Source organism: Hylobates moloch, unplaced genomic scaffold (assembly GCF_009828535.3).
Source record: "Hylobates moloch isolate HMO894 unplaced genomic scaffold, HMol_V3 SCAFFOLD_16, whole genome shotgun sequence".
Lineage (NCBI taxonomy): Eukaryota > Metazoa > Chordata > Mammalia > Primates > Hylobatidae > Hylobates > Hylobates moloch.
Genome location: NW_026652291.1, coordinates 72525118 through 72549111, shown reverse-complemented (window position 1 = coordinate 72549111; position 23994 = coordinate 72525118). Strand labels below are relative to the sequence as shown.

The 23994-nt window shown below is 36.7% G+C and overlaps 1 protein-coding gene across 3 annotated transcripts in view; it reads left to right on the top strand.

Annotated features, from left to right (window-relative positions):
- The window catches only part of RALGAPA1 (Ral GTPase activating protein catalytic subunit alpha 1), a 286431-nt gene that overhangs the window by 64727 nt on the left and 197710 nt on the right, over positions 1-23994 (top strand). For all 3 annotated transcript variants that reach the window (XM_058429656.1, XM_032134679.2, XM_032134668.3), the window contains exons 11-16: positions 2933-3130; positions 6824-6961; positions 16908-17056; positions 20260-20389; positions 22166-22403; positions 23582-23743. In XM_058429656.1, the coding sequence (XP_058285639.1) occupies positions 2933-3130; positions 6824-6961; positions 16908-17056; positions 20260-20389; positions 22166-22403; positions 23582-23743 (1015 nt within the window). The remainder of the gene's footprint in view (positions 1-2932; positions 3131-6823; positions 6962-16907; positions 17057-20259; positions 20390-22165; positions 22404-23581; positions 23744-23994) is intronic.

Below are 23994 nucleotides of genomic sequence, written 5' to 3'. Positions count from 1 at the left end.
TGTGTGTGTGTGTGTGTTGTGTGTGTGTGTGTGTGTGTGTGTGTGTGTGTGTGTGTGTGTGTGTATTTCTGGCTGTCTGTTCCATTGCTCTATATGTCTGTTTTTTATGCTGGTACCATACTGTTTTGATTACTGTTTTGTAATGTATTTTGAAATCAAGACGTGGGTACCTCCTGCTTTGTTCTCCTTGCTCAAGATTATTCCAGGTCTTTTGTTTCTTCTTCATGCAGGAATTAACTGCTGATTTATGAACTTGAATATTCTGGTTTCTTTGACAGTTATTTCTCATTGTAAATTGATAAATTATCACTCTGGTTTTATACATCAGTTTTTAGCTATGGCTAATATCAGTCTTTCCTCACAATTCATATTTAGCATGTTGGCAAAATCATATTTTGGAATCTGCAAGGATATAGGTCTCTGGTCTGTAGTAAATTCAAGCCACTAGGATGTAGTCTGACAACTTGTATAATATTTTAGCTCTGGAGGATATTAATTTTTTAAGATTATTAAATTTTATTTTTCATTGTTTTAGATTGACAGCAAAATTGAATGGGAAGTACATACTAATTTTTTAAAGCAGGTTAATTTTTCTGTACTTAGAATTTCTTTGGGATCATTTTAACTATTTTAATGTTTTAAATTTTATTGTGAATCTTTTTAAGGAAGGCTGAGCTGTTGCTACAACTGTAAAATAAATATTCTTACAGCAGGCAGTGATGATCAAAATCTTGCCATTTGACCATTAAGCTGCTAGAATATGAGAGTGATAATTTAGGAAAGAGTTGATTAAAGAAAATAACAAATAAAGTAGTTTACTAAGGAATTAATAATAGCAAATAAACAAAAGGATTAACAAAACAACAATAAATATTCTGTTGATATTGCACATTAACTTTTCATCATCATCTTGGGAGCTGACCTTTTTGCTGGTTTCATTCCGATAAAATAAGTTCCATTTGACCACGTGATTATTATTTAATATACCTACTGATAACTCTATAATAGAAGGTGGCAGATTTTAGGTAAAGAGTTTGTGATTTTTAAGATTGATATTAACAGGTAGCGTCATAAAAAAATAAAAAGTAAAAGCAATTTAATGCTTTTTTTTTTTTTTTTTTTTTGAGATGGAATCTCGTTCTTGTTGCCCAGGCTGGAGTGCAGTGGTGTGATCTTGTGATCTCAGCTCACCGCAACTTCCGTCTCTCAGGTTCAAGCGATTCTCCTGCCTCAGCCTCCCAAGTAGCTGGTATTACAGGCATGCGCCCCACACCCAGCTGATTTTGTATTTTTAGTAGAGATGGGGATTCTCCATGTTGGTCAGGCTGGTCTTGAACTCCCGCCCTCAGGTGATCTGCCAGCCTTGGCCTCCCAAAGTGCTAGGATTACAGGCATGAGCCACTGCGCCCAGCAGCAATTTAATTCTATTTGCACCTGAAAAGTAAAGTAAAAATATTAACCCATAAACACAAACACACACAAGGAAAAGACTTTGGGTGATGAGATTAAGTGTATTTTTGCTGTTTTATTTTTCCCTGTCTGGATTGTGTAAATTTTTTTTTTATGAAAATGTGTTTTTGTGATGAGGAAAATATTTTTTTTAAGATCCCAGAAAATACCGGAAGAAAAGAATAACTATGAGATTTTTCTTTTAAATTTTGCCTTATTGTTAGACTATAGAACTTGATTATATGTAAAATGAAATATGCCAGCCTTAATTTTTTTCTTTGTATGCTTAGAAAAGGTGAGGTACCTTATTACATGTGATTTTTATTAGTTTGTAGAGGCAAATTTAATTTTTATTTTAAAATCAAAATCTGTTTTAAAAGAAATAGTTCTCAAAAAGACAATGATGACTGGGTGTGGTGGTGTGTGCCTATAGTTCAAGCTACTCAGGAGACAGAGGCAGGAGAATCGCTTGAGGCCAGGAGTTCAGTCTAGCCTGGGTAACATAGGGAGACCCTGTCCCTAAAATAATAAAAAATTTTAAAACCATAATAATGTAAGTTACAAAAAAGTATAACTTATGAAAAGTCATATTTACATTGACCTTTGTAAGAGCTCAATTATTTCAGGAAGCAAGGAATATCACCATTCTGAGTAATACAATTTCAACTAATCTTTATTTCTTCTACTTGAAGTCAGTGCCTATCTACCACAAACATTTCTATATCAGTGTGCAGATAATTTGGAGACAACAGGCTTTTTACGACAATGAATTGGTTAACTTTTAAAAGTTATTTTTTATCTCACATTTTATAATAAGAGAAATATATGTACAGCAGGTCTTTAAGAAACATTGTGTAACTATAATGTTGATGGCAAAAAAAAAATAGATTCCCAGCAGGGGTCACTGTCTGTGTGGAGTTTGCATGTTCTCCCCACGTCTATGTGGGTTTTCTGTAGGTGCTACAGTTTCCTCCCATATCCCAAAACTGTACACATTAGGTGAATTGGTGTGTCTAAATGGTCTCAGTCTGGGTGAGTGTTGGGGTGTATGTGATTGCACCCCACAATGGAATGGCATCCTGTCCAGGGCTGGGTTCTTGTCTTGCCCCTGAGCTGCTGGGATACACTGGCCACCAGTGATCCTGAATTAGAATATTTGGGTAATTAATTGTCTTACTTATTTTTATTAATCTTTCTTAAATGTACATATAGCTCACATTTATTTCAGTGTTTAATATTGTAAGTGTTTTGGTCTCTATTTAGAAGTTTGGTGATTTTTTTTTTTACTAGAAATATCCCATAGGAACTTAACTTTTATTTATATCAATTAGCTTATGGCAAAATGAGTTTTGTTATATGTCATTGTTTTGCTTAAAGTTGCAGTTTCCAAGAATCTGTGATGTGATGTGAAAAACATTACTGCATTAGTGGTTTGTGGCAAAGGAAAAAGTATCATTATCTTGATTCTCCTTTTTTTCCCTAGGCATTTTTATTACCAATTTGTGAAGCAGCAGCTATGAGAAAAGTGGTAAAAGTATATCAAGAATGGATCCAACAAGAGGAAAAACCTTTGTTCATGCAAGAGCCTGAAGAAATTGTGATCACTTCTTCAGACCTCCCTTGCATTGAAAATGTCACAGACCATGATATTTCAATGCAAGAAGGAGAAAAAAGAGAAGAGGTGAAGTTATAAGATTTATATATTTTAGTGTTACTCTAATAGATTAAGAGTTTTGCAGAAACATAATAATGGGTTAACACAAATATACTTATTAAATGGGAAGATAAAGATATCTTTCAGTATATTTTGCAGCAGTTTAGGTAATGTAACAGTAGTCATCTCAGTACCGTATAGCAAAGCCCTGTGATACCACAACTTTTAAAGATTAATATTGAGGTTGTATACTGATTCTTTAAGCCATTGTCTAAATGAAAATTAGGTACTATTATAAAGGTGTAATATTTCAAACTGTGGTACTACATCAAAATGGATTTTAAAATACATACTTTCAGGGGGGTGTTATTACCAAATCACAATTCCTCCTTCCCTGGAGGGAGTAACTATTTAGGAGTGGCTACTCAGCATAAGCCACAGTGTTTGGGCCCCCTCCTTGGAATCTTTTGCACTAGAGCTGATTTCAGATCGTGAAACTTCTTGACTTGGTAAAATAAGTTATTTTGTGATAAGAAAGACTAGAGTTTACTCACAGCAGGGAAAAGATGAGAAAAGAGAGAGTAGTAGAGGTGGCATTTGAGTCCCTGGGGTTCCATTTATTCCTTTGGTTGTTCAACGTTTGTCACAGGTTAGACTCCAACAGCAGATGCTAAGATGGAGTTAGGAGTGCAGAAAGTTTATTGAAAGTGATTTATCTGTTTTGTCTGATTTGCCTTTCACCATAAAGTTGTCTGCGATTGATACATATCTTGCTAAATCTAGATAGGAATGATTGAGTAATGCGTATTCACTTTAGTGGTTAATCTAACCTCATCCGTGGAATTTAGTCAGGATACTAATGTATGGATGACTAGGCCAATTCTGTAGGGATTTGATGAGCCTGAGCATGTGTGTATGTGTGTATATACGTGTATATGTATATATACACACATACGTAGAGCACTCTCCACCCTTCTAAGAAAGGGAAAAATGTAACTGAGAAATATAATTGAAGTAAATAAAATTAACCATATAAATTATGAAATAATATCTACAGTCCTAATTCTTACACACCAATGAAAAATATCAAATTTATTGATATTTTTATGCTGGAAAATAAACCTATGAGTTTAAAAAGAATTTGCTTTCCCTGACTTTGTTAGTCATGATGTGCCATATATAATGAGCCTACCCCACATCATTTACTATTCTTAAATAAGAATGATGGATAATATAAACTATCTACATACATAATTCAAAAACAAACAATGGAAGGAATGAAAGGAGAGAGGAAAGGGTAGATTGGTGATGTTAGGTGTGTTGTGTAACCAGCACTGGCTGCCATTAGAGATGTGGTTTTTCAAAGTGCCAGCGATTCTTGCAAATGGTGTGGTCCAAACCCAAAAGGTACAATGTACTGGTTTACATTTCTGATAAATTCAATATATAAGGGAGTCATTTAAATTTTTGGTGTTACAGTTATAAAGTGGAATTATGTTACAAATTCAGATAATTATAAATGGGTTTTTAATTTTATTTATTATTATTATTATTATTATTTTGAAACAAGGTTTGCCTCTGTTGCTCTGGCTGGAATGCAGTGGCTTGAGCTCAGCTCACTGTAACCTCCACCTCCTGGGTTCAAGCCATCATCCAGCCTCAGCCACCCGAGTAGCTTGGACTATAGGCACTCGCCACCACACCTGGCTAATTTTTTTGTATTTTTAATAGAAATAGGGTTTCACCATGTTTCCCAGCTGGTCTTGACCTCCTGAGCTCAAGTGACCTGCCCACCTCAGCCTCCCAAAGTGCTGGGGATGACAGGCGGGAGCCACAGCCCCTGACCTAAATGGGCTTTTAAAATTCTCATAGCATCTGTGAGACATTTGAAAGACATACACAATACAAGACAGTTTCTTTTTTGTGTGTGTAGGACTGCCATGTGCTGTGTAGGATGCTTAGCATTCTCTGTCCTATTTCGTTAAATTCTAGTGGTATCTTTCATTTATTGTGACAAGAAAACACTCTCACAAATTTGCAAATACCATACAAAGCTTTTGGTTGCCCACATTGAGAACAAGTGTTGGAGGTAGAAACATGAGCAGACATTATTTCTACCTTCACATAACTTCTGGTTTAGCCGGAAGACAAGCATACAAAATAAGTATTATTATAAAACAGTGTTACTGCTATAATCCTAGAGAATGAAAGAGAGAACACCTAACTCTGCTTGGGGAAATCACGGAATGCTTCATGGAAGAGGTAGTATAAGATAAAAGAGCAGGTAGACAAATGGGAAAGGTAACACACAGTGTGAATAGCACCTACAAATGTATGAGAAACCTTGAAAATATTTTTATTTGGCTGCAGCGTAGAGTAGATGAGACAGAACAGCAGGAAATATGAGATAGACAGGACTGGATTCTGTTCAGTAACTTGTGTGCCATGTTAGTAGACTTTAATTACATTCTAGAAACTGGAAAGCCTTTGAATAAGAGAGTAGCATGAATAGTTACATACTTCAGAAGGTCATACCAGGCCCAGAATGGAGGATAGATTGTAGGTCAATCTGTAGGCAAGGAGACCAGTTAGGAAGGATTATCAAAGTTTGGAAGTGAGATGATAAGTACCCGATCTAGGACAGTGGTAGTTGCAGTGGAAATATAAGGGAGAGGACAGATATATTAGTGTTTTTGAGGAATGGGGAGGTGTCGCAAGTTTCTTTCTTTTGCAACCAGAGTAGTTGCCATTCACACATGGATGGGAATTTTAAACAGCTCAAGTTTGGTGATGGCTAAGGCAGCTAGAGGGATTGGGTTGGCAGGAATGGGGGGAATCTGATTAATAAACTTATTTTTAAATATCTGAAGTTTGAGATGCTTGTGGGTCATTCAGGAAGAGCTCTTCAGAAGACACTTGATTACAGGGACATGGAGCTTAAGAGAAAGGCTAGACTAGACCATGGCATGTTTTATTGGCTACTCAGGGCAGCGTTCCAGTACTGTTTCTGGTAATGGCAGAGCTGTTTGTATTGGACTAAACCTCTTGCATATTACAAACCCTATACAAAATATTTTTGTAAAACTTAATCATTTAAAGATATTGGTGAATGACAAGAAGGAAGAAACTGGAGGGACACTTTAAAAAGAGAACTACAGAGTGGCATTTCTGTTTGTGTTTTTTAACTGAGGGAACTCCCTTGTCTGTAAGACTTGTTACAGCTAAAATGCAAGCAGAAAGCTGTAGTCTCAGTGATTTGAAGTTTCAGTATTCTTTGAATAATGAGAATTTTAGTACTCCTAAGTAGGATAAATGTAAACCATTTTCTTTGTCATTTATTTGGATTCTGGCATTTAATTTAGAACAGAATTCATCTTTTTACAAAGCTGTAGGTAATATAATCCCATTCTTGAGTATGTGAGAGTATGAAAGGGAGGTTTATACATTAGACCTATAGAAGAATACTCTCTGGAATGATATAATCTCTGGCTGCTCATTATGGGTTTTGTTGTTGTTTTTTACTTTATATTTTTGTCATTGAGAATCCTTTTTTACAGTGAATATACATTGTTTTTGGATTTGGATAAGACATCATCTATTTTGAGAGAAAGAAACCTGTTTAGCAGTGGGACCTGATAATTTCATTTACCTTTTCAACTTAACTGACTAGTTGCAGCATTCTTATTAATGAAATATTAAAAACTTGATATTTTGCTTCAGGAAAATGGGACCAATACTGCTGATCATGTTCGAAATTCCAGTTGGGCAAAAAACGGCTCCTACCAAGGTGCTCTTCATAACGCCTCTGAAGAAGCCACAGAACAAAACATACGAGCTGGTACCCAGGCAGTTTTGCAGGTGGATCACTTTATGGCTATTTTTAAAAATAAAATAATCATTAAATATTTCTGTTCAGTATTTCAGTATACAGTATACTTTTCACAATATAATAAATTCACCACCTACATTTATCATTATGCCATATTATTTTTATTTTTTCCTTTCATCACTTAATATATTAATAAACATTACATATTATTCTAGATAATTTTAAATGTTATATAAATTATGGCGTACTGTCATCTGCAACTGATTTTTTTATTAGCCATTCTGTTTATGAGATTTGTTGTTACTATACAGCCATAATTCATTTTAACTATTTTGTGGTATTGTACTTTATTTCACATTTTACTTATTCAGTTTTCTGTTGATGGTCTTTTGTTTCCAGTTTTTCACTATTCCAAATAGTACTACAGTGAACTTTTTTTTTTTTTTTTGAGATGGAGTTTTAGCTCTTGTTGCCCAGGCTGGAGTGCAATGGCACAATCTTGGCCCACTGCAACCTCTGCCTCCTGGGTTCAAACGATTCTCCTGCCTCAGCCTCCCAAGTAGCTAGGATTACAGGCGTGTGCCACTATGCTCAGCCAATTTTTGTATTTTTAGTGGAAGCAAGGTTTCACCATGTTGGCCAGGTTGGTCTTGAACCTCCTGACCTCAGGTGATCCACCCGCTTCAGCCTTCTAAAGTGCTGGGATTATAGGTGTGAGCCACCGTGCCTGGCTGTGAACATTCTTTTTTTTTTTTCAGACAGAGTTTCACTGTTGTTGCCCAGGTTGGAGTGCAATGGCATGATCTCAGCTCACTGCAACCTCTGCCTCCTGGGTTCAAGCGATTCTCCTGCCTCAGCCTCCCAAGAACCTGGGATTACAGGTGCCCACCACCACGCCTGGCTAATTTTTTTGTATTTTCAGTAGAGATGGGGTTTCATCATGTTGGCCAGGCTGGTCTCAAACTCCTGACCTCAGGTAATCCACCAGCCTTGGCCTCCCAAATTGCTGTGATTATAGGCATGAGCCACCACGCCCAGCTGTGAACAGTCTTATATGTGTATTTTTATACGCAGCTGGGAAAATTTCCCTAGGGTATGTACCAAAAGTGGAATTACTGAGTTGTAGGATTTGTACATTAATAACTTTACTATTATCGCCCAATTGTTCTCCACTTTGTCAGAATAATTTACATTCCCTCTAGTAGTGTTTGGGAGTTCTCATTTCCTTATGTTCTCCCTATTACTTGTACTGTCAGATTTTAATTTTTTGCTGGTCCTTTATATGTGAAATATTGTCTCATTTTTAAAAAAATGTTTGTTTTTCCATTTTAATTTGCTTTTCCTTCATCAGTACTGAATTTGAGCATCTATTCTTATCTATGAATTCATATGCTTTTCCATTATTTTGGGTGTTGGTCTTTCTCTTAATGGTTTGTAGGAGTTCATTATATTCATTCACTTTTTTTTTTTTTTTTTGAGGTGGAGCCTCGGTCTGTCACCCAGGCTAGAGTGCAGTGGCACAATCTCAGCTCACTGCAACCTCTGCCTCCCAGGTTCAACCAGTTCTCCTGCCTCAGCCTCCTGAGTAGCTGGGATTACAGACGCACATCACCATGTGCCTGGCTAATTTTTGTATTTTTAGTAGAGATGGGTTTTTGCCATGTTGGCCAGGCTGGTCTTAAACTCCTGACCTCAAGTCATCTGCCTGCCTCAGCCTCCCAAAGTGTTGGGATTATAGGCATGAGCCACTGTGCCTGGCCATTCACTTTTTAAATCAAACTGTCCTTGTCAAGGCCACATGTGACCTCTACATTGTTAAATCGGATGTACATTTTTTCAGTCCTAATCCTGCTTGATTTATCAGAAGCATATACAGAGTAGATCATTCCTTCCCCATTGAAATGCTTCTTTGCTTGGCCTCCAGAATAGCATATCCTCCTGTTTCTTCTCACTTCATTGTCCACTTCTTAAAGTAGATTCTTTCACTGATTTTTCTGTAAAGCCCTGACCTTTTCATGTTTTAGTACCCAGGAATCAGTTCTTGAATCTCTTATTCTCTTGTCTCATACATATAGATGGCTTTAAATATCATCTATATGCTACAGCTTCAGATTTTTATATGTAGTCTAGGATCTCTCATCTGAATTCTGTGAATCCTTAACTAAAATATTCAAATATCAAATTGTCATTTTCACTTGGCTATCTAATAAGTATCTCAAATTTGAGTGCTTTTCCTGCAGTCTTCCTTGTTTCATTTATTGGCAACTCTGTTTTCCATTTCCCTTAACGTTTGTCTAATTTGATGACAAATGCTGTCAGCTCTCCCTTCATAATGTGTACGGAATCTGACTACTGCTCAGCACACACACTACCTCTTGTGTCTAAGTCTCTATAATCGTTCATCTGTAATATTGTAGTAAGTTTCTAATTAGTCTCCCTGCTTCTGCCCTGCCCACCTGTCACTCTGCTCTGGCCAGAGGGATCCTGTAAAATGTAAGTCAGATTATGTCATTTTTCTGCTCAGAATCCTCCAGTGGCTTTCCATTATCACTAGGCAGCAATGCAGAAGTCTTTATAATGGTCTATAAGGCCATCATTGCTCCTCAGAGTGTGGTCCATAGACTAGGGCTGGCCCACAGGATAACTGCAAAACAGAGTAAAACTTTAGAAATGAAATAATTTAATACCTCTTGATTCTGTTAAAAAGTTTGCATTTGAATTTCGTCTTAATCTTTTTTCATTTCCTTTTTTCTGTTCATTTTTCCCCCAGTTGATAGTCTTTATTTTTATTTTTTATTATTCCATGGATTATTGGGGTACCAGTGGTATTTGGTTACATGAGTAAGTTCTTTAGTGGTGATATGAGATTTTGGTGCACCTAACACCTGAGCAGTATACACTGCACCCTTTTTGCAGTCTTTTATCCCTTGCCCCCCTACCACCCTTCCCACAAGTCCCCAAAGTCCATTGTATCATTCTTATGCTTTTGTGTCCTTATAGCTTTGCTCCCACATATCAGGGAGAACATACGATGTTTGGTTTTCTATTCCTGAGTTACTTCACTTAGAATAATAGTCTCCAGTCTCATCCAGGTTGCTGCAAATGCTGTTAATTCATTCCTTTTTATGGCTGAGTAGTATTCCATTGTCTATATATACACCACAGTTTCTCTATCCACTCATTGATTTATGGGTATTTGGGTTGGTACCACAATTTGCAATTGCGAGTTGTGCTGCTATAAACGTGTGTGCAAAATGTCTTTTTCATATAATGACTTGTTTTCCTCTGGGTAGATACCCAGTAGTGGGATTGCTGGATTAAAATGGCAGCTCTACTTTTAGTTCTTTAAAGAATCTCCACACTGTTTTCCATAGTGGCTGTACTAGTTTACATTCCCACCAGCAATGTAAAAGTGTTCCCTGATGACCACATCCATGCCAGCATCTAGTGTTTTTTGATTTTTTTTTTATTATGGCCATTCTTGCAGGAGTCAGGTGGTATCGTATTGTGGTTTTGATTTGCATTTCCCTGATCATTAATGATTTTGAGCATTTTTCACGTTTGTTGGCCATTTGCATATCTTTTGAGAATTGTCTGTTCATGTCCTTAGGCCCCTTTTTTATGGGATCGTTTGTTTTTTTTCTTACCAATTTGTTTGAATTCATTGTAGATTCTGGGTATTAGTCCTTTGTCAGATGTCTAGATTGTGATGATTTTCCCCTACTCTGTGAGTTTTCTCTTCACTCTGCTATTCCTTTTGCTGTATAAAAGCTCTTTAGTTTAATTAAGTCCCATCTGTTTATCTTTGTTTTTATACTGCTTTTGGGTTCTTGGTCATGAAATCCTTGCCTAAGCCAATGTCTAGAGGGGTTTTTCCAATGTTATCTTCTAGAATTTTTATAGTTTCAGGTCTTAGATTTAAGTCCTTAATCCATCTTGAGTTGATTTTTGTATAAGATTAGAGATGAGGATCCAGTTTCGTTCTGCTACATGTGGCTAAGCTATCATCCCAGCACCATTTATTGAAAAAGGTGTCCTTTCCCCACTTTATGTTTATGTTTGCTTTGTCGAAGATCAGTTGGCTGTAAGTATTTGGGTTTATTTCTGGGTTCTCTATTCTGTTCCATTGGTCTCTGTGCCTATTTTTATACCAGTACCATGCTGTTTTGGTGACCATGGCCTTACAGTATAGTTTGAAATCAGGTAGTGTGATACCTCCAGATTTGTTCTTTTTGCTTAGTCTTGCTTTGGCTATGTGGGTCCTTTTTCGTTTCCATGTGAATTTTAGAATTGTTTTTTCTAATTCTATGAAGACTTATGGTGGCATTTTGATAGAGATTGCGTTGAATTTGTAGATCACTTTTGGCAGTATGGTCATTTTTACAATGTTGATTTTACCCATCCATGAGCATGGGATGTGTTTGCATTTGTTCGTGTCATCTGTGATTTCTTTCAGCAGTGTTTCGTAGTTTTCCTTGTAGAGGTCTTTCACCTCCTTGGTTAGGTATATTCCTAAGTATTTTATTTATTTATTTTTTTTTTTGCAGCTATAATAAAAGGGGTTGAGTTCTTGATTTGATTCTCTGCTTGGTTGCTGTTGGTGTATCTCCTGTTTTGTTTCTTAATGAGTTTATTTGGATTTTCTCTCTTCTTTTCTTCCAATCTTTCTAATGGTCTATCGATTTTATTTATCTTTTCAAAGAACTAGCTTTTTGTTTCATTTATCTTTTGTATTTTGTTTGTTGTTTTAATTTAGTTCTGCTCTGATCTTGGTTATTTCCTTTCTTCTGCTGGGTTTGGGTTTGGTTTGTTCTTGTTTCTCTAGTTCCTTGAGGCATGACCTTGGACTGTCGGTTTGTGCTCTTTCAGTCTTTTTGATGTAGCTTTTTAAGGCTATGAACTTTCCCCTTACTACCACCTTTGCTGTATCACAGAGATTTTGATAGATTGTGTCATTATTGTCATTCAGTTCGGAGAATTTTTTTGTTTGTTTGCTTGTTTGTTTGTTTTTGAGACAGAGTTTCACTCTTGTTGCCCAGGCTGGAGTGCAATAGTGCAATCTCAACTCACTGCAAACTCCACCTTCCGGGTTCAAGCGATTCTCCTGCTTCAGCCTCCTGAGTAGCTGGGATTACAGGCATGCACCACCATGCCTGGCTACTTTTGTATTTTTAGTAGAGACAGGGTTTCTCCATGTTGATCAAGCTGGTTTCGAACTCCCACCCTCAGGTGATCCACCCACCTCAGCCTCCCAAAGCTCTGGGATCACAGGCATAAGCCACTGTGCCCAGCCAGAAGAATTTTTAAATTTCCATCTTGATTTTGTTTTTGACCCAATGCTCATTCAGGAGCAGGTTATTTAATTTCCATATATTTGCATGGTTTTGAAGGTTCCTTTTGGAGTTGATTTCCAGTTTTATTCCATTGTGGTCTAAGAGAGTGCTTTGATATAATTTCAATTTTTTAAAATTTATTGAGGCTCATTTTGTGGTTTATCATATGGCCTATCTTGGAGAAAGTTCCATGCACTGTTGAATAGAATGTGTATTCTGCAGTTGTTGGATGAAATGTTCTGTATATATCTGTTAAGTCCATTTGTTCCAAGGTATGGTTTAAATCCATTGTTTCTTTGTTGTCGTTCTGTCTTGATGACCTGTCTAGTGCTGTCAGTGGAGAATTGAAGTCCCCCGCTATTGTGTTGCTGTCTATCTCATTTCTTAGGTCTATTAATAATTGTTTTATAAATTTGGGAGCTGCAGTGTTAGGTGCATATACGTTTAGGATTGTGATATTTTCCTGTTGGACAAGGCCTTTTACCATTATCTAACGTCCCTCTTTGTCTCTTTTAACTGCTGTTGCTTTGAAGTTTGTTTTGTCTGATACAAGAATTGCTACCCCTGTTCGCTTTTGGTGTCCATTTGCATGAAATGCCTTTTTCCACCCCTTTACTTATGTAAGTCTTTCTGTGTTTGGTGAGTCTCTTGAAAGCAGCAGATAGTTGGTTGGTGAGTTCTTATCCATTCTACAGTTCTCCATCTTTGAAGTGGAGCATTTACACAATTTACATTCAATGTTAGTATTGAGATGTGAGGTACCATTCCATTCATTGTGCTATTTGTTGCCTGTGTACCTTGGTTTTTTTGTTTGTTGTTTTCGCTTTTTAAATTGTATTTTTGTTTTTTAGGTCCTGTGTGATTTATGCTTTAAAAAGGTTCTGTTTTGATATGTTTCTAGGATGGTTTCAAGATTTAAATCACCTTTTAGCAGTTCTTTTAGTGGTGGTTTGGTATTGGCAAATTCTCTCAGCATTTGTTTATCTGAAAAAGACTGTATCTTTCCTTCATATATGATGCTTAGTTTTGCTGGATTCAAAATTCTGGGCTGATAATTGTTTTGTTTGAGGAGGCTGAGGATAAGGCTCCAATCCCTTCTAGCCTATAAGGTTTCTGCTGAAAAATCTGTTAATCTGACAGGTTTTCCTCTGTGGGTTACCTGGTAGTTTTGTCTCACAGCTTTTAAGAATCTTTCCTTCATCTTAACTTTAGATAACCTGATGACAGTGTGCCTAGGTGATGATCTTTTTGCAATGAATTTCCCAGGTGTTCTTTGTGCTTCTTGTATTTAGATGTGTGGGTCTCTGGCAAGGCCAGGGAAGCTTTCCTTGATTATTCCCCCAAACTTGTTTTCCAACTTTTAGATTTCTCTTCTTCCTCAGGAACACCATTTATTCTTAGATTTGGTTGTTTAACATAATCCCAGACTTCTTAGAGGCTTTGTTCATATTTTCTTATTCTTTTTTCTTTGTCTTTATTGTGTTGGGTTAATTTGAACACCATGTACTCAAGCTCTGAATTTCTTTCTTTCTTCTTGTTCAATTTTATTGCTGAGACTTTCCAGAGCATTTTGCATTTCTATAAGTATGTCCAGTGTTTCCTGAATTTTTGATTGCTTTTTCTTTAAGCTATTTATTTCCTTGAATATTTCTCCCTTCACTTCTTGTGTGGTTTTCTGGATTTCCTTGTACTGGGCTTTGCCTTTCTCTGGTGCGTCCCTGATTAGCTTAATAACTAACCTCCTGAATTCTTTTTCAGGTAAATCAGGGATTTATTCCTGGTTTGGATCCATTGCTCGTGAGCTAATGTGATTCTTGGGAGTGTTAAAGAGCCTTGTTTTGTCATATTACCAGAGTTGGTTTTCTGGTTCCTTCTCATTTGGGTAGGCTCTGTCAGAAGGAAGGTCTAAGGCTGAAGGCTGTTGTTAAGATTCTTTTGTCCCATAGAGTGTTCTTCTGATGTAGTACTCTCCCCCTTTTCCTATGGATGTGGCTTCCTGTGAGCTGAACCACAGTGATTGTTGTCTCTCTTCTGTGTCTAGCCACCCAGCAAGTCTACCCGGCTCCAGGCTGGTACTGGAGTTTGTCTGCACAGAGTCATGTGATGCGAACTGTCTATGGTTCTCTCAGCCATGGATACCAGCAACTGTTCTAGTGGAGGTGGCAGCAGGTGAAATGAACTCTGTGAGGTTTCTTAGCTTTGGTGGTTTAATTCTCTGTTTTTGTGCTGGTTGGCCTCTTGCCGGGAGGTGGCACATTCCAGAGAGCATCAGCTGTGGTAGTATGGAAAGGAGCTGGCAGTGGACGGGGCCCTAGGTCTTCCAAGAGCATATGTCCTTTGTCTTCAGTTACCAGGGTGAGTAGGGAAGGCCCATCAGGTGGGGGCAGGGCTAGGTGTGTCTGAGCTCAGACTCTCCTTGGGTGGGTCTTGCTACAGCTGCTGTGAGGGATGGGGGTGAGGTTCCCAGGTCAGTGGAGTGTGTACCTGTGAGGATTATGGCTGCCTCTGCTGAGTTGTGCAGGTTGTCAGGGAAGTCGGGGAAAGCCGGCAGTCACAGGCCTTACCCAGCTCCCAAGCAATCTGAAGGGCCGGTCTCTCTCCCACCATGCCTGCCCTAACAACACTGAGTCTGTTTCCAGGCAGTGGGCGAGCAGGGTTTGAGAACTTGCCCTGGGCTACCTTCCTCCCAGCTGTGAAAAAAATGAGCTTTGGTTCTTCCCCTGCCTGTGGAGTCTGCACACCGGATTCACACCCTCCTTTGAGTTCTGGCCAGGAGGCTTCTTGCCTGGTTCAAATTTTTACAAAGTTCATCTGGAGACTTCCTTCTCCCTGTGGCATTTTCCACGCACCTCTGGCCGCCCTCCCAAAGGATCCCTGTGGTGCCAGGCAGGAATGGCTTGCCTGGGGACCCAGCAAGCTCCCAGGGCATTTCCTACTGCTTGCTCTACCCCTGTATTTCCCTCAGCTCTCTAAATTTACTCTGCTCCAGGTAAGGTCGGAAATTTCTCCCACAAAGTAGACCTTCAGTTTCCCCAGTGGGTGTGTGTTTTCAGGAGAGAAGGATCTCCATTTCCCACTTCTGCCGTTTGGACACTCACAGCATTTGGAGTGTCTCCCGGGTCCTGCAGGAGCAATTTGGTTCCTTCAGAGGTCCGTGGGTCGTTTTGGGATTCCTGGTGTTTGTTCTTGCAGTTGTTCTGGTGGTAAAATTCACGATATGAGCTTCCACACGCTGCTCTGTCTGTCCAAGTCGGAGCTGCAATTTAGTTCTGCCTCCCATCAGCCATGATGATCTCTCTCCCGATCTCTGTTCATTTTTCGTTGTATTTTAAAATCGGATTGATCTGCAGAAGATTGGGGCTGGGGAAGACCTGTTCTTTCACTACAGGTAGTGTGAGAATCTCTGCTCCACATACTCTGGCTGTTTTTCAGCATCATCTTCCACTGCTTTTCCCCTGGTTTACTTCACTCTGTGCTCCTTGCTGTTCCTCAAGCATGTTAGGCAGGCTCTCACCTCAGGTCCTTTGAACTTGATTTTCCTCTTTTTCTGAAATACTATTCTCCTAGACAGGAACATAGCCCATTTGTCTTTTCCTTTTCAGTTTGCTGATACTTATTCTCTACCACCCACTCTTCCTTTTATGCTTACTGGGCCCCTCAGATCCATGGGATGAGAGTGAGCACCCTTGTCTTATTCTTGGCTTTTTGTGGTATTTCTCAAGTTCTGTTACTATGTATATACTTTTTTTTATACTTTTTGATAAATGCTTTTTTATTTTAATGAATGTTTGCTTTTTTCTTAGTTTGCTAAAAATTGTTTTCAGTCATAAGTGTTGAACGCTTTTTCTGCATACATAGTGATAATCATAGTTTTTTCCGTTTCGATATTTTGATGGGATATAGTAATAGATTTTTCTAATGGAATCTTTTGTCACCAAAACAGATATACAAACCTAAAAATAAATAAGAAAAAGAGGATAAAATGTTTTGAACAACTCATTCAGAAAATTCTTCTTGATTTAGGTGTCATCTTTTATCCTAAACTATGTGTATTTTTTTTTTTTTCAATTTATTATAGCAATAGAGTTACTAAAGCTTCTCAGTTTAGAAGTACTGTGTTTTAGGCCAGGTGCAGTGGCTCACGCCTGTAATCTCAGCAATTTGGGAAGCCAAGGTGGGCAGATCACTTGAGGCCAGGAGTTTGAGACCACCCTGGCCAATATAGCGAAACCCTACCTCTAGTAAAAATACAAAAATTAGCCTGGCGTGGTGGCACACATGCCTGTGATCCCAGCTACTTGGGAGGCTGAGGCAAGAGAATCTGTTGAACCCAGGAGGCAGAGGTTGCAGTGAGCTGAAGTCATACCACTGCATTCCAGCCTGGGTGACTAAACAAGACTCAGTCTCAAAAAAAAAAAAAAAAAAAAAAAAAAAAGAAATACTATTGTTTGCACTTGGTTACCTACTATTAACTTTATATTTGTCTAGGTAAACAGAAAAATAGGTAGGTTTAATGAGTTTACGTTTTAGTTATTAAGCTTGTAGAATTAACCCACAGTGTGATCAGTGTCTGTTTCTGTTTGAATAAGAAATTTGCCATTGAAATTCCTTTGTGAATAGCTAATGATTTCTTTTGTCTTAGGTGTTTATTATAAACTCATCAAATATATTTCTTCTTGAACCTGCAAATGAAATAAAAAATCTTCTGGATGAGCACACAGATATGTGTAAACGCATTCTTAACATTTATCGGTACATGGTTGTACAAGTATCAATGGACAAAAAGACTTGGTAAAAAAATTTTTATCCTTTATGTCTATGTGTTTTTATTGTGTACACAGGTATAGTAATTTTTAGAGAAATAGTGTCTGTGAAGAGGGTTTGTTTACAGTATTATAGGGGCTCCTATTATTGAATAAATATAAAATTAATCATAGTGACAATAGTTCCTTTCACCTTATCTGAAACTTTGTTCAGACTTCCACAAGACCCCTTGGACTGTCTTTCCTGAAGTTGGCATATAATGGCCTCATCCTCCTCAACCCCTAAGGAAAGAATACATGCATACAAATGTATATGCGTAAATGAAGTTTACTTGTGTGTGAATGAGTTAATGAATAAGTTGATGATTGACTGAATATGTGAATGCCTGAATCCTTCGTCTGGCATTCAGAGCTGTATACCGTCAGGCTCTGCCTACTTTTCCTGTCTGAAGTCTAACCTCCAGCTTGCAGGATAAGATCCTGCTTCCCAGCTCTTATCAAGTTGCTCTTCCCTGGGCACCTTCTGAACTTTCCTTTAGAGTGTCTAATTCTGCTGTTTTTCCTGTTGTCACCATAACTGTCCCTTAGATTCACCTTCCTGTTTCTACGTATCCTTACTTAAATTTTTTTCTTCACTTGTTTCCATTCTATATTTGTACTTCTGTATAGTTCTTGTGAAAACTGTCTTGATCCCTAAAATACTTGTATAAATATCTGTTTACCACCATAGAACTGAGAACCCCTAGAAGGTATTTACTGGTTGTCTTATTTTTATATTTCCTACATTTCTTAGTATAGTACATTATATATCATTGGTGCTCTATAAATAGCTGTCTAATTGATTGGAAAAATAGACCTTTTGGGGAGATGGGAAAGCGGTTCTGCAGTTTTTGTAAAAATGAAATGTTTATCATAAAATTCAAACAAAGAAAAGTTTAAAGAAGAAAAAAGCTCAAAGGTTCACTCTAGAGATAGTAGTGATGTTTGTCCTTTGGTGAATATCTAGCTCATCAAACCATACACACAGTTATATAGTATTATGCCATATATATATATGCCATAATTTTCTTAACCAGTCCTGTACTGATGGACATGTAGTTATTTCTCTTTGTTTTGGGGCAAAGAGAGGGCAATGAACATTCTTATATATATTTCATTTTCCTCTACATGTGGCAAAACATAAATTAGGCATACGCTTTGACTAAGTACTCCTAATTTTTTTTAAGAAAGAAGACTACTTAGTCAAAGCATATGCCTAATTTATGTATAAAATGGCTTTATATTTTGAAAAGATTCTTTACTAACAGTATTAATAGAATGGCATGTAGAAGTAGTTATTATTATTAACAAATTTGGTACACTTATTTGTGCCACATAGCTTTCTAAGCACTTTACACATATTTTCTTACTTAATTCTTACAGCACCCTATGATACAGATAATACTGGGAAGTTAAGTAACTTGTCCTTGTTCACACAGCTGTTGAGCAGTGGACAGAGATTTGAACTATGGTTTTTCTGACTTCAGAGCCCAAGTTATTATTAGCCAGTAACTACATTGGACAATTCTTTTGTTAGTCATTTTTTTCTTTCTGTATACTTTGAATCATTGATGAGCCAGATTATAGTGACTGACTTGCTATGTAGAAAACAATTTTAGAATTTTTTTCTTAATTTTTAAACTTCCCTTGAAGTAATAGCATTTTGGGAAGTTTTTCATATATTTTACATTGAATTTTTATACAGAGAGAGACGGTTTCGCCATGTTGCCCAGGCTGTTCTTGAGCTGTTCTTGAGCTCCTGGGCTGAAGCGATCCACCTGCTTTGACCACCTCTCAAAGTACTGGGATTACAGGTGTGAGCCACCACACCTGGCCAGAATTTGTAAAACTTTATTAATTAAAATCATTTTTTATTGTATTACAAAGTGAAAAGATTGTATGATTTATGAGTGAGTTATGGTTTGACAACAAATAAGATTTATTTGGAAAATCTATGCTTTATTGCATTTGTAGTTGATTTCAAATAGCTTTTTATTTCATGTAGCCAAGCTAGAAGCATAAGGTTACAAATGTGGCACCTTTGATTTTTATTCCGTGAATAAATGCATGCATTTGTTTGCTAATACGTCCAGGATATTTTTAATGTAGTGATAGTTTTCTGTTTGATTCTACTCTGACTTCTCAGAAGAACCATGACATCTAGATCTAGGATCTGTTGCTGCCCCTGCCACATTTCTCACAGTGACTGTTCCACGTATCACTATGCCTGGAATGGACTTGCAAAATAACCAGAGGAGAGGAGGCTGTGATAGAGAATTGGGCTGATACACCCAACTGAAAGTCCCTTGTTAGCCTCTTTTTCATATGTGGTTGAATCAAGTTTTGAAATATCAGTGTAAATAAGGTAGTTTTATGGTTTTAATAATAAGCATCTAAGAGAAAGAGGCAAGGTAAGGATAATAATAGAATTGGTTTAACTTGCAGTGCAGACAAAAAAATTAAAGATTAAAAAACTGCATAATGCAAAGAGTGGAAAGAAACAATAGAGTAATGGCCCTTGATTAATTATCAAGCTCACTGCAGACTCAAACTCCTAGGCTCAAGTGATTTGCCCCACTCAGCCTCCTGAGTAGCTGAGACTATAGGCATGTGCCACCACACCCAGCTGATTTTTTTTTTTTTTGAGAGACAAGTCTTGCTGTGTTGCCCAGGCTTCTTTGTGATCTATTAATTAAGATGTCATGTAATTTCTGAAATTGAGATTGGTATGATTCTCAATATGTAGTTATTCACCATATTATAAAGATGGATTTGATTGATTTGGTATAGTTATTCTCCATATTATAAAGATGGATTTGATTGGATTCCATCTGGGTAGAACTATATTGGGTAGATGAGTGTTCTTCAGATAGCTCCTTAAGGTTGCTACTTGATTTGTGGTTGCGGAGACGGGAGCATTCTCCACATTATCACTTCCAGTTCCTCAGCTTTTGAATAGGTTTTTATTTGATGAGAGGATATTGTGGCCAATAAATGATTTTAAATGATTGATGTAGATACATAAAATGGAATTTTAATTTTTAATATTTAAGGAACTCTAAATATTTGAAATTGTCTTTCAAAGATGTTTGATATTTGAGTTTTTATAAGAAGTATATATTTGAAAGTTAACTATTAACCAAATGCAAACATATGCAAGAAGGAAACATTAATCAGTCTTTTTATTTTAAGGGAACAGATGCTGCTTGTGTTGCTCAGAGTCACGGAATCTGTACTGAAGATGCCGTCACAAGCTTTTCTACAGTTCCAAGGGAAAAAAAATATGACCTTGGCAGGTCGACTTGCAGGACCACTTTTCCAGGCAATAAAAATAAATAAATAGATGAATAGCTGGATAGATATGGGTTTTTTTGTTTTGTTTTGTTTTGTTGTTGTTGTTCGTTTGTTTTTTAAAATTCATTGAACCCTAAACTTGTTACCAGGAAAAAAGTGTTTTAAATTAGAGATTATTTCTTATTTATTAAGGGATCTTTTGTAGAGCTAACTTAAAAGTTGCTCATCTAAATAGGCTATTTGCCATACATACAACCTAGTATAAGAGTGGAGGTAATATCAGATCTGTGAACAAACAGGCTAATGATATTTATTTTATCTGTTGTGTAGTATACATAATATATGGTTGCAAAAACCTGGCAGTGTTTTAGGGATAATGACCTGACTGCTTTATAAGTTTCCATATCTCTGGGACTGCTAGGAAAAACTGTCTTTTTATGTTATTCTGTAATAATGAAAAAGTAATAAATAACTAAGATTGATTCTTATCATGCTTTTTTTAAATAAGACTTTATTATCCTCCCTTCTCGACTGGTGGTAGTTTGATTACACAGGAATTCTATATTGTGTTTTTTAAATCTGAGGATAGAGTACTGACTTTAAATGTATTATGGATTCTTTGAAAAACAGAAAACAAAATTTTTTTTAAGATGATACATGAAATACAAATACATGATTCTTAATGTCAAAGGCAAAAGCTATCTTAGATCTAATTCTTGGCCATGAGTGTAGCCATTTAAATTGGTTGGAGTTTTTTTTCATATATTAGCCATTTACCTAAAATTATATGCTGGTGTTGAACAGTCTTTTAAAACCAGCTACACATATCATCTAAACTCCTCTCAACTTCATTAGCCATTTTTTGTTTTTTCATTCAGGTTTCTCCATTGTTAGAGCTAACCCGATGGTGGGAGCTACAGGAAGATAAAATTTTATCTTGCTATGTGAAACAACTTTTTTTGTAGTCTGAGTATTAAAGTAGTCTTTTTTTTTGTATTAAATTAAAGATAGACTGGGAGGTCAGTAGTTACTACAGTTCTGTACCTAAACTCTGTTAATTTTCATCTTTACATTTCAGGTATAAATTTATGTGAATTCCTTTCTAAATGTTGTAGAATTAAGCTTTTGAGAATCTTTATTTTATGACTTGTTTCTTCAATCAGAGGACACATCTTTAGTAGAAATCCACAAAATCTCAGGGGGTACTTACTGGCTAATCCATTTGTGTCCTTTTATGAATTTTTTTATCCTGTGATCAGATTTATTACAGAATGCTTTTAATTTGTTGTGTTTAAAAAAATTTAATTTCAACCTTTAGTTTACGTATACATTTTCAAAAGTACATTTCATTAAGTTAAATATGTCTCTAGTATGTTGTTTCTTTATATTATTAAAAAACATTTTCGAGTTGTAGTTAGTGGTTTCCATCCTTAATTTGGGAATGTAGGTTTTGGCTTTTTAGTTCAGTAACTCAACATTTTCAACGCTTAAAAGTATGGAGACTATTTTTTAAATAGCATTTATTTAACATTAATGTAATGCAGCATAAGAGACAGTTATAAATTTAGGGAGATTTCTTTTTAGTTTAGATTGCTGGGTGTTGGGAGTTGGCAGTTGCTGAAGTGAAATTTGTAGTAGATTCTAATGATTGCATGAATTGCTTTTACAAGTATTATCTATTTTAAAAAGCATGCGATTTTAAATGTTGCTTGTTTTTAAGTAATTTTTTTAAGAATTGAATATCTGATTTTGAAGTCACACACTAAACACATTTTATTGTTATTTCTGATATTTGTCTTTATAGACCCTTATAGTTGCCTGGATCAAAGCAAACCTAAATGTGTACATCTCCCGAGAACTTTGGGATGACTTACTGTCAGTATTGTCATCGCTGACCTATTGGGAAGAGTTGGCCACTGAGTGGTCACTGACTATGGAGACGTTAACTAAAGTTTTAGCTAGGAATTTATATAGTTTGGATCTCAGTGATTTACCATTGGATAAGCTGAGTGAACAGAAACAAAAAAAGCACAAAGGGAAAGGTAAGAATTGTTCATAGAGATGCTCTATATAAATTTGTTTAAATAACTGAGTCAGGGAAAACCATTCCAGGGAGAGGGGTGAGGGTGAAATAAGTAGAATCTTAAATATTTTATTTTTAAGAATTAAACAAAATGAAAATGTATAAAATACCGTTCCTTTTTATCATAAGCAGTTTTTTCTTAGGACTGAGAAGGTGGTTTAATGTTACTCTATTTAAAATGTATACAATAATTATTTTAAAAATTGTTTTTGAAAGCACTTACTTAGTTTTAACTAAAAGCAAACATCCCCTAGACATGAAATATGTATCTGTCTAATGTTAAAAGGGAGTGGGGCAGTAGCGTAATGATTATATCATTAATATATGTTTTTAAAATCCTCAGTTTGTTAGGATTTTGCTTTTTTTTTTTTTCTGAGACAGGGCCTCACTCTGTTTCCTAGGCTAGAGTATAGTAGCACGGTCATGGCTCACTGCAGCCTTGACCTCCCAGGCTCAAGGGATCCCTGCCCTCAGCTTCCCAAGTAGCTGGGACTACAGGCCACCATGCTCAGCTAAATTTTTTTGTTTGTATTTCTTATAGAGACATGGTTTCACCATGTTGCCCAGGCTAGTCTCGAACTCCTGGGCTCAAACAATCTGCCCACCTCCCCCTCCCAAAGTGCTGGGATTACAGGTGTGAGCTACTACTCCCAGCCAGTATTTTGCATTGTTAAACATTAGTTGCTAGCTAGAGTTTACATCTAAGTCACATTTCATACTTTTGTCCAGGGTATTATGTGCTCAAACTACTTTTTCCTGGACTATGTTTCCCAAGTGGCTATTATTGGCAGATTAGAGATTTAGTAATCATCACCACAGGATGGGTTTTGTTTAGCTCATTTCCTGTCTTTTTTTTTCTTGTCTAAATGTTTCATTTTTATTCCAAAGCAAGTGGGTGGCAGAGAATTTCTAATAGCTTATTGCTAATGGTGTAATTTTAAAATTCTGCATCAGTTTTGGAATATGATTTATACATAAAGTGAAGCTCATGAAAGCCTTACAGTACACAGCATTTTATCTTATTACTTTATAATTTATGTGAGCAAACCTAAGACTCTGAGGCAAGGTAGCACACATAACTTGAAGATATTATTGATCAAGTAACAGTATATTGAGATTGAAAATCTACATTTCTAGGAGTTGGACATGAATTTCAGAAAGTTTCAGTTGACAAGTCATTTTCTAGAGGATGGAGTCGTGATCAGCCTGGCCAAGCCCCAATGAGACAGAGGAGTGCAACAACCACTGGTTCTCCAGGAACCGAAAAGGCAAGGAGTATAGTACGGCAAAAAACTGTCGGTATGTACTCTTGAAAATCATGAGAATGGTACAGGGCACCACATTTATAGTCTTTGGTAACAATTTGTATCAATATATCATTTTTCTTACCAGTTGATTATTGTCGTGAAATGAAAAACTACTATAGCAAAGCCTTTTTTCCAGAAGTACTCGCAGTCTAGTGATATGCTATGTTATCCGTTTATGCTATTAAGATTTATTGGACGTTATTTTTATGTGGTTTATTTTACTGTAGAGAGCCCTAATTTTAA